At 41.0% G+C, this 11,227-nt stretch overlaps 1 protein-coding gene and 1 long non-coding RNA gene across 3 annotated transcripts in view; one reads left to right on the forward strand and one right to left on the reverse strand.

Annotated features, from left to right (window-relative positions):
* LOC139072243 (uncharacterized) overlaps window positions 1–3,353 on the forward strand; it is a 9,781-nt gene extending 6,428 nt beyond the window's left edge. The window contains exon 3 of the long non-coding RNA XR_011521826.1: window positions 3,231–3,353. This is a non-coding gene — a long non-coding RNA (uncharacterized lncRNA). The remainder of the gene's footprint in view (window positions 1–3,230) is intronic.
* The window catches only part of LOC107386701 (pterin-4-alpha-carbinolamine dehydratase 2), a 40,169-nt gene extending 29,017 nt beyond the window's left edge, over window positions 1–11,152 (reverse strand). For both annotated transcript variants that reach the window (XM_015961262.3, XM_054730694.2), the window contains exons 1-2: window positions 10,978–11,152; window positions 9,911–10,042 (exon numbers count right to left, since the gene is read on the reverse strand). In XM_015961262.3, coding sequence (XP_015816748.1) covers window positions 9,911–10,042; window positions 10,978–11,082 — 237 coding nt within the window. In that variant the 5' untranslated portion in view covers window positions 11,083–11,152. The remainder of the gene's footprint in view (window positions 1–9,910; window positions 10,043–10,977) is intronic.
* Window positions 11,153–11,227: the final 75 nt, after the last annotated feature.

Consider the following 11,227-nt stretch of genomic DNA (forward strand, 5'->3'; position numbering starts at 1 on the left):
ACATGAAGAGCTTCATTATGAAACCCTAACAGTCATGTGCGTGCTCCACCTCAGTGCCTAATGCCTGAAAATCATCTCCAGCAACTCTTCACGCATGTCTGCTTCCATTTATACATCTAATGTCACGTAACGTCCAAGCATGGTGTTACAGCCTGTTTATGTAAACCACCTATTAAATGCAAAACTACCAAGAGAGCATGCATCAGGGCTATTTTTGCTTAAATAGATCAATTAAAATCATGCCTTGCAACTTTTACAGGTGAAATGATAACAGAGAGCTTCCAAGAGAGATTTTCTCTACAATTAGACACAGTCGTCTTGGACGTCTGGAACCTGTTTCAAACCCTTTTTTTTTTATAAGAAACTTTAGTAGGGTTTGGTGACCAATGGAACTAAGGTGTGACTGTGGAGATGAAAAAGGAGAATTTGATATTCAGAGTGTGACAAATTAAAGGTAATCTTAATTCAAACGTTTAATACGTGAGCAGTTGTCTCTAGCAGGAGTGGATGCGTTGTAAGTTGTACTGTGTGGGAAAAAAAGCTCCGGTGCGCCTGTTTGAGGACATAGAAGTCAGCTGGAGGGTAAACGTTGATGTTTTATCTCCACAAATAACACAAGCCTGAAGGTGTTCTGTTGTGTGGTGGAGTTGCTAATGCTAAAAGTTAGCTTCTACTAGTCGAGAGGTCATCTGCGGTTTCCTGGACGCTAAACCAACAACACCCTTCTCTGCTGCGAGTCAAAACGAGTATGTCCATGAATGTTAAATTAAAGCGTGATGTAGATCTGTCAGGTGTTACTGAAGCTAAAGCTGCCAAAAACAAAAACGATCAATAAATAAACAAATACAAGTCAATTCAGCTATAATACTGTAGTAGTGCAAGCTTAAACCTAGAGCTGTATTAGGGTCATGCCCCCAGATTTAGAACAAGTAAATTACTGGACAACTGAAGCTATTTTAGAATGAATTAAACTCTCATCTTTAAAGTGACAGTGTGTATTTCCCCTGGTGATGGGGGGGGGGGGGCAGTATATGCCTAAATCATTGCAAGCTAAGGGTATTTTTGTGTTTGAGTAAGACCTCACCAACGGGTGGCCATTAGGGTCAAAATTCCCAGGGAGTGCAACCTCCAGCAAAATGACAAACACATCAGACTCCCGTTCATCACCGGCAACGAGTGAAGAGTTAAACGTGTAAAGCAACAGTAGCTACATTTACTTGGGCACAAGTAATTGGAATGAACGCCCTATCAGATCAAATATTCTTCATGTAAACATGTCAATAAGAATATTCTGACCCGATGTGGCCCGATCGAAATGAAATTTCATATTAACTAGCGAGCCTCCCCGCCATCATTTAGACAGCCTGACTTCAAAAATTATGGCCTAATTAGGAGCGACGGCTTTTAAATTTGATGGCAAGCCATCCCCGTTTCAGTAATATCTAATCCAGAACTTGCATTTTGTGGAAGTAAAATAAAAATCTGCTGATTGCACAAATTATTTGTGTTCAAGTCTGTACCGGAAGGATGCAGATTCACTGCGAGGGTTGCAGCACGGATCACCGTTTCTGTCAACTTTGAGCGCAGCGGCTATTTCTGCAGCAGGTGGATGTGAAGAAGACAGGTTATCATCAGTCATACAGACCTGGTTTGAGTTTAACGCAGATTAGATGCGGTTCGTTAACACATGATGAACACTGGCACTTTCTGAACAGCCCCTGTTATTTAGTTTGAACACATTATTCTCAACAGTTTTAGAAGATTGTTACATTTTCTTAATAATAAGCCGCAACAGTGCTCAGTAATAAAACATGAGTCTGAACCCCCCCAACTCCGCTCTGAGCAGCGCTGCACACAGCCGTCAGCTGATCAAGAGGCAGAGACAAGGATAACCCTCCCTTATTTTATCATTGCCAACAATAAAACACAATACAGCATAAACCTGCAAAATGAAAACATTAAATTGATTAAAGGAATCAGGAAAACAGGAAGAATTGTTATTTCTCTTTTTACATTTTTCATTTTGTTTGTTTACAATTTTTTTTACAGGAAAGACAACTGTGTATGCTCAACTTATTTAATCTGATTGAATGTTTGGTGCATGTATACTCACAGCATGATCGGATCATTTCAGTAAGTGTCCATGTGGATTTGGGATTTCCGATCAACCAAGAATTGAATCAGATTAGGGAAATGTAAACGTAGCTCATGTTTATGGATTGTGAAAGTTTTGACACAGTTTGCTACAAATCAGTACTTTTATCCTCACGGGCTCCCATAGAAGGAAACATAGCATTGCCAAGAGACTTAGACCTGCTCCCATGTGTTTTAGACCTGATTTTTGAGGTCATATGTTAAGAAACCGACTATATTTTTCAACAATTGGGCACCATTTAACTCATTTTCAACAACCTTTTGATGGAAGTTTCCAGAGATTAACGGTAAAAACTACACACTGTCTCTTTGCTGTGGTGTGAGAGGATTTCTGAGCTGGAACTATGTGAACAAACTTAACCGAATTTTGCAGAAAGCATATTCAACTAGAGCAACACCATTGAAGCTGCAACGGTTAAAAAAAAAGCTGTGTGTGTGTGTGTGTGTGTGTGTGTGTGTGTGTGTGTGTGTGTGTGTGTGTGTGTGTGTGTGTGTGTGTTAGAATAATTATTCATGTTTTCTTTATCATGCTTTATGCTGAATGATTTTACCATTTGATGCTTAAACAGTTGCTGTATTGTAAAGTCCCCTCATGAGACTTTAAGAGTGTTAAAATCTGACCTAATATGACCCAAAGTTGACCTGAGGAGATCTGCTGATCTGTCAATTGCTGACTCGTGCAACTGCTTGCGACTCATCGTGTGATTAGACACTGAAAGTTTTTTGTGTAATAATGAATGCTCTGTTTGAAACTTGTAACAATTAAAGACTGAGAGCTGTGTTTTCCCCCCTCCCTTCAGATCAGCTCTTCAGGCATGTACCTAGGGAGCTCCCAGCTTGTAATAAATAGAGACGCTCGGATTCCAAAGGCCAGAGTGGCGAGGGATTTCACACAGTGAGGTGGAGATCACACTGTGTTGTCTCTGTCATTCTCCTCGAGCTTAAAAACAGAATTCTGACTTTTGTGTCTCTTTCCTTGTGTTGTGTTGTTATATGGTGTCTTAGGTGCTTAAACCTGACATTATGTGTGTGTGCGTGTGTGTGTGCGTGCGTGCGTGCGTGTGTGTGTGTGTAAGGAGTGGTGCAGCTCTGGGAGTTTTTATTTGCAGGACAACTTATTCAACACAAGCAGACTGGAGTCCTTAACAAGAGGCAGAGGCTTGAAGGAGATTTGGAGGAGAGTGAAAGGAGGAGAACAGTGGGATGATGAAGCAGAGGGAGCTGTCTGAACAAAGCTCGTCTTTAAAAGCTTTCTTGGCTGCCTGTAACGTGGTTATTGTCCGTGATGAACCATGGCTTTGGCATGCTGTTTTACTGCTTGTATCATATTCATGTTGCACAAATGTGACAAAATGCTGCCATTTTAAATCACCATTACTTATATTAACTAGTCTGCTGTGAAGTCCATCCATCCATCCATCTGAACCCGCTTGTCCACATAGGGTCACGGGGGGCTGGTGCCTATCTCCAGCGGTCAATGGGCAATCAGGCGAGGTACACCCTGGACAGAATGCCAGTCCATCGCAGGGCAATGCACGCACGCACGCACGCACACACACACACACACACACACACACACACACACACACACACACATCTAAGGACAATTCAGACAGACTAATCAACCTACAAGTCATGTTTTTGGACTGTGGGATCCCAGGCTAAGTCAATATAACTAAATGTTTTTGTCTTCTTACTGCAGCACAACAACATTATTGTACACATTATGGATTTGATAAAACAACAATGAAGCAACGCAACTCACCGTTTTAATATGTATTAAAGAGGTAATAACTCAATATGTACCATCAAACTAGATCTTTAAGGAGTTCCTTCACTCATATTTGAACTTGATTGCAGCGGTCCCTAGTAGAAACGAATGCCTTGTAGGTCGTACTCGGGGGGGGGGGGGGGGGGGGGGGGAGCTCCGGTGCACCAGTTTCAGCAGAGAGAACTCAGCTGGAGGAGGAAATAGCTTCAGACAGCAGAATTTGTAGTCGTATTTCCTGATATTTGGACATCTCTCCTCTGATTAGCTAACAGCAACACGACTCTACCACTGACTCTGTTTGCTCTGCAACGCTGATATTTTATCTCCACAAATAACACAAGCTCGAAGGAGTTCTGCTGTGTGGTGAAGGTGCTAATGCTAACGGTTAGTTTCTACAGGCCAAGACACTCTCTGCTGTTTCTTGAATGCTAAACCAAGAACAGCCTTCCCCATCATGAGTCAAGATGGTTGAGTCCATGAATGTTAAGTGAGAGTGTGACATAAATCATCCTAGAATTTCACCATCTATTTACGATCAGAAGCCAGTGCAGGAGATAGGTGTAGGAGACTATTTTCCTGTTCAGTATGCATGAAAAACTCAAAGTGGTTGATTTTTATCAGAAATGACAAATTTAAAAAAGGGTTTCTCATTGAAAGACCTCTTTATGTTGTTGTTGTTGTTGTTTATGTTGTCAAAGTAATTAGAACTTAAAAAATACTTCTGCTATTTTTATGATTTAACAAAATTGCAGAGGGACTCATCAAAATGCTATTTTAGGCTTGGTGCGGTCCAGTGTGGAGCACTGAGGTTTAACAAACTTTAAAACTCATCTTTGAAATATTTGCTCTGCTTTGTCGTTTTAAAAAGTAAACTACTTTATCAATCAAGGCATGGTCTTTTCTTTTCAAATCTACAAACCCACATCGTCCAAAAGGAGTACGGGTGGTCACTTTCATCGTTCAAATGACTGACTGAGCCGAGTTGGGGGAAAAGTGGTTGAAAGATTTGCTTCTTAGCAGTGGAATCAGCTCTAAAACCACCTGAATCTCTCAGGGTAACAGTCTTTTTAAATTCACAAACATCTGGATGTAATGGTCACCGGCTCTGAGGACTGATAGGACTTTAGTTTCTATTTTAGATCATTTGTCTTTAGTGATGCGTAAACTTTTCTTTGTGTGTGTGTGTGTGTGTATACATGTTTATCAATCAATCAAAGCTTTATTTATTAAGTGCCTTCCGCAACCCTGTCAGGAAGCCCAAAGCGCTGAACATGGTTCAGTTGAAGGTAAATATATTGAATAAATCAAAAATAAAAGCAATTTAAATTACAAAATACAAATTACAAAATAGGTGAAACATTCTGGTTCAGGACAAATGTGTAAAACAATGGATAGAGTGAACCAATGAAAACTGTGAAATAAATTCAACATAAAAGAGGGCCAAAATCAAACACGTTCAGGAAACTCCAAGCGGAGGAGGTGGGTTTTTAGGCGACTCTTAAAGACTGGCAGAGATGTGGACAGCCTAACTGAGGGTGGCAACTGGTTCCAGAGTGACGGTGCTAGGACTGAGAAAGCCCGGTCCCCGCGAGTACGACACCTAGAACGAGGGACAGCGAGCAGGCCTTGGTCAGAGGAGCGCAGAGCGCGTGATGGGGAGTATTTATGTTTGTTTATTTAGCAGACGCTTTTATCCAAAGCGACTTACAATTTATAACCTATAGGGCATGTTGTGATCTGTGGGGGAAACCAGAGTACCCGGAAGAAACCCACGCATGCATGGGGAGAATACGCAACTCCACACAGAAAGGCCGCAATCGAGTTTCGAACCTGCAACCTTCGTGCTGCGAGGCAACAGTGCTAACCACTGCGCCACCATGCATAATAGTGAGGACCAATTTTGTATTTTTACCCATAAAGTGAGGACATTTTGACCACATGGGGACATTTGGGTTTATCCTCAAATGGTAACATTTTGTACTAGGAGGCCGATTTTTATCATTTTTATAGCTCTGCATCGGCTGATATACCTCCTTAGTAGAGGCGATTTAAAGTCAGGCACGTCCCCTGGCAGCCCAGTGCTGCCGCAGTATTTAATGTATATGTATATTTACGTTCCTGAATACCGCCTGCATAATAAATGCTCTAAAAACTATTTTCAACTAAAATAGATTTTATTTGCCTGTTTTGAATCTTTAATACTTGGTCAGTAATGACTCAGTCTCAGAACGTCTGTGCATCAACTGATGTTATTAGTGACATTTTAGCACACAAAGGAGGTGGAAAACGTCTGGATATCGGCCATGAAAATCTGCAGCACTTGTCAGCTGCCAGCTGTCCGTCCGTGACCTCTGCATATTGGGATCTGCAACTGAAAAACCAGTATCGGCCCACCTCGATTAGGAATCATGCAGCCACTGAAGTGATCAATGATCAGTGAAAAGTCCTCAAAAACATAGCAAGACAACAGTGTGTGTGTGTGTGTGTGTGTGTGTGTGTGTGTGTGTGTGTGTGTGTGTGTGTGTGCTGATTACACTGCCTTCTTGATAATGTTTTGCCACAATGCTGCACGCTGTAATATTCTAATTACTGGATTAAAAAAAAAGAAACGGTTTGCCATTTTTTAAATTCGTTAGTGTGATTTTGTAAAAGCTCAACATTTTGTTAAGTGGAGAATTTGTTCAGTCTCATGTCTGAAATGTCCTTTGAAAACAATAAATTTGACTTTTTTTAAGAACACAAACAACAAACACACTCTCTCTTAATCCAGATGTTCCACCCTAGATAAAAAGTGTATACAGGTCAGACTGAAAAGAGCAATAACCACTTTGCTCATCCTAAAACACAGCTTTAAAATCCTTTTCCTCATCCCTATAAGTTGGAGTATTTGTAGCAAAAGAAGGAATGCAATTGTTGTCAACCTCAATGCAACACAACGGTTGAGCATGCACAGCTCACCTCGCCCTTCCTTTGTCGACCCGTTTCACTCGAGTCACATGAGTCTTTCCACTTCATCCAGTGAAACGTACAGCAGATGGCCGTCTCTAAACATATGTGGCATAAACAATATCAGTGACTGCAACTTTAAAACATGCACGACTCCAACCAGAATTTACTATTGAACACAAACCCACATCCAGATGTTTCCACATGTGATCGCGGATATTCTCGCTGACCAAAAGGAATCCAAAACGAGGATTTATCCTCTCAAACCTGATTAGATACAACAGACTTGACGTGGACAATCACTCGCAGTAACTTCAGCCACTAACAGCACGGATAAATAACTGAGCTGGTGAACAGCACCATGACATGTTCCGATGGGAGGAATCAAAGAAAAGTTACTTTAAAAAAGAAAGCATGTCTGTCATTTTGCTTTCTTTCATTTGCAGCTCAGCCTGACAAGCTGAAGCTTTGAGTTTAGCACACCTGAGAACAGCTCTGGCGCCCCCTAATGACCACACGATGAAGTGTTTCCACTTACTGACAGGATTTGTTATTGTCATTAGAAACTCTCCAGGATCCGGTTTCCCCAAGCCCATCACTTGTTAGATAAGTGGCGAATGGAAATCAGCCAGCATGTCGCTCCTCATCTCGACTCCTTCTGGGTAAAAGCCCTTAAAGAACCGCCGTGAAAGACGAGCTAGAGAGGTCGTGAAAACACACCAGAGAATCAAGGAGGGGTGTCTGAAAAGGGGCATAAAAGAGAGCGAGGTAGGCAGAGTGTTGCCAACAAGTAAAATTGAAACAACGTGAGCTCATTTTCCCAATAAGATGGGGCACAGAGCTGGAAAGGAGGGTAAAAATCAGCAACACGGACAAGAGGGGACGCAACAAAACAGAATGATGAGGTTGTTAGTGGTTTACAAACCAGATGAGACATTTTAACTAATTTGATTGTTTGTGAAAGAAATCATTCTGATCAAAACCCCAATTGCTGCCAACTGGCTGCCTGGTGTGTCTCTGGGTAATGCAGCCTGACGTGTCGGGGGAAGAGGAGAGGCTGCAGTGTGGAGGGGGAGGCGCACACAAAACTCGCCCTCTGACTTCAAACACGGGGAAGTGTAAAAACAGACCAATTCACCGGCTAAAACAACTAATGCCTGGATTTGAGGAAGTCTGCTAAGCGCCCTTGAGATAATACACACACACACACACACACACACACACACACACACAAACTTATGTGAGCATAAGTATCATAGCAGCTTATAGGAGATGTGATTAAAACAACTAAAACCATTTAAACTGAAGTTTCTATTCTTATTTTACCGAGAGAATTGGTAGAGGCTGTGTAGGTCGTCGAAAAGGAGACAGGACCTGGAAACGTGGTCGTCAACTGTCCTCTTCTCAAAAACTGGGAAGAGTAATTTACATAAATTGTTTTCCATCACACCCCTCCCTAAGGAACCTATGCTTAAAATCATGAATTCTCCTGCATCTCGCGCCCCCAAGTGGGACGCAGCCCTCTGATTGAGAAACACTAGTTTAAATGACGCCAAGCATGTGCAGCATCCTGCAGTGGAATTTACTGCAGAACATTTAGTACATTCATTCTAATCAAAGACTTCAAAACAACTAAAAATGAAATTTTAAATTTAATTTTACTTTAGTGGTGCAGTGGTTAGAGCTGTTGCCTTGCAGCGAGAAGGTCCTGGGTTCGCTTCCTGGCCTGGGATCTTTCTGCATGGAGTTTACATGTTCTCCCTGTGCATGCGTGGGTTCCCTCCGGGTACTCCGGCTTCCTCCCGCAGACCAAAACATGACTGTTAGGTTAACTGGTAGGTTAACTGGTGTGTCTAAATTGTCCTTAGGTGTGTGTGTGTGTGTGCATGATTGTTTGTCCTGTGTGTCTCTGTGTTGCCCTGCGATGGACTAGCTCTCTGTCCAGGGTGTACCCCACCTGGTTGCCCGGTGACTGCTGGAGATACCCCCCGTGACCCTGCGTGGACACAGCGGGTTCAGAAAATGGATGGATGTAAAAATGAAGTCAAAACTACAAGTGCACCGACTGCAGTTTTAGGCTGATCACCAATCTTGAGATCTACCAGTTTCAACTGGACATGAGGTAATGTTCTCAAATATAAATGAACATATTTAGCATTGCTGTTTGAACTGCAAAATCACATTGTTCCTTTAGACCAGGGGTGTCCAATCCTGGTCCTGGAGGGCCGGTGTCCTGCATGTTTTTAGTTTGAACTCTGTTTCATCACACCTGATTTCAATCAGCAGCTAATTAACAGGCTTCTGCAGAGCCTGATGAGCTGCTGCACAGGTGTTTCAACCACTGAATCAAGTCTGTTGGAGCAGAAAAACCACAAAACCTGCTGGATACCGGCCCTCCAGGACCAGGATTGGGGACCCCTGCTTTAGACTTTCATTTTTCTAATTTTGAAAACAAAAGTTTTGTACCGGTTTTGACACACTTGTACCAAAAAATTACTCTATAGCAATGATTTGCTTTAACAATAACTAGGAGTGCATCGATTGCAATTTCTGGCCAATCACCGATCATGAAAAAAACCTGAGATCGAGGCTGATAGATGGGTGCACCCATAGTCAAAACGTCTTACTGCTTTAAAAACAATCAGAATGGCATTTCAACAACTATGTGGTGGCAAAAGATTTGAAACTAAATTTGAAACTGAAGAAAATATACATGTAATTTAATCTTTATAGCAAGTTGTTACAATAAAGAATATATTATTTTTTTATTTTTCCTGATGCACCAGTGCATTTTAGGAAGTGAAAAAGTTGCTTCCTATGTTTCTATTATGAATTTTCACAAGCTATTAGTCCAACACAATCTCTGAAACAATCAAAAGCACAAGTTGAGTGTCATTTTTCTGTTTTGCATTTTTGGCTTTAACACAACAACAACAAAGTAAAGTCAGCGATTTTCAATAAAAGCTCAGATTTCAAACTCTTAACTGTTCTTAATTTCTGTTTCTACACACATACATGAAGTGGTAACACATAAAATACCTGGTTAAATGTTTTAAAGTGAAGCTCCTTGAAGATGGCATCACGATCCTCCACCTCCATCCATCCTGTGGCCCTGAGTTCCATCACCAGCTGATCCCGGTCTGCAGGGCTGAGCCAGTGGGAATCTGATGACTGGACACAAAAAAATCCTCATTAATTAGCATCAGATATATTAGACAATTATGATTGTAGTGATGCACCATTGGCACAGGTTATTTGTGCTTTTTTGCAACTTTTTTCTAAAATGTATTTGTTGTTTTTGCAGTTGAAATGCAAAATTTAACATCTGTTTGGTGAGAAAATGGTTACAAGTTTAAGATTTGGAAACCAAAGGAAACAGAAGGAATAAGCAAATTAAAAAATGTTCTCAAAACTGAAGGGTCAAATAAAACAGATGGCCTAGAAGCTATGACAATAAGAAACAGTAAATGAAACTGACTAAAATGGCAGAAAGCAGAAGGGGTTTGAAGTCTGTTTGTTCGCTTTGTTTATTTTGATGAGCAACAAACGGATTTCAATATAAAGATCACTACATTTTTGTCAGTGTAAATATTTACTGCCAATCTGTTCTTGGAGGGATTCCCACATTAGCTACATGGATGCTATTCGTCATCCATCCAAAAGGTGGCAGTGTTGCATTGAAATGACCCATATTTACACCGTTGATACTTGTTTACAAATACTTCAGTTAAAGTCAAACTAGCTTTATATTTATGCTTTAGTCTTTAGAATACAAAAATCCTAATATTAGAATATTTAAACACCAAAGTTTATTCTTCTTAACTTATAGTTAATCAACAACTCGGTTGGAGCTAAAATTCAGACTTGATTAAAAGTAAAACGGGCAAAACTGGATCTGACAACGATAAGACGTGATTATTTTAAACATAACGTTAAAAAATAATGATTTCCTAATTTCTTGTAATAATAGCCTAAATGTCGGTAACTCCTGTACTCTTTTTTTCCTTGACACATTTTCGTATAAAACACCGAAAACCCCACGTAGAAAACCGACCTGGGGTAAGGAAGCTAAAACACGCTACTGCTAAAAGCACCGCAGAACTCACCATTTTACAAGAGCTGTTCCGGAGTAGCAGAGGTTTTCTCAGGCTGGTTGGTAGGTTGCAGGGCCATGACGCACTCGTCCTCTGGATAAACATTAACCCGAACATAACCAGAGGTTTTTTCAGCCTTTTTCCAAAGCCTGTTCTGCTGTGTTTTGTTCGTCCTACTCGGTCTTATCGCGTTATAGCTGTTTATTTTGCTGCCTGATTAAAATACCCATATCACATATGACCCTGCCAGTAAAGAAAAAGA

The sequence above is a fragment of the Nothobranchius furzeri genome, chromosome 10 (assembly GCF_043380555.1).
Source record: "Nothobranchius furzeri strain GRZ-AD chromosome 10, NfurGRZ-RIMD1, whole genome shotgun sequence".
Taxonomy (NCBI): domain Eukaryota; kingdom Metazoa; phylum Chordata; class Actinopteri; order Cyprinodontiformes; family Nothobranchiidae; genus Nothobranchius; species Nothobranchius furzeri.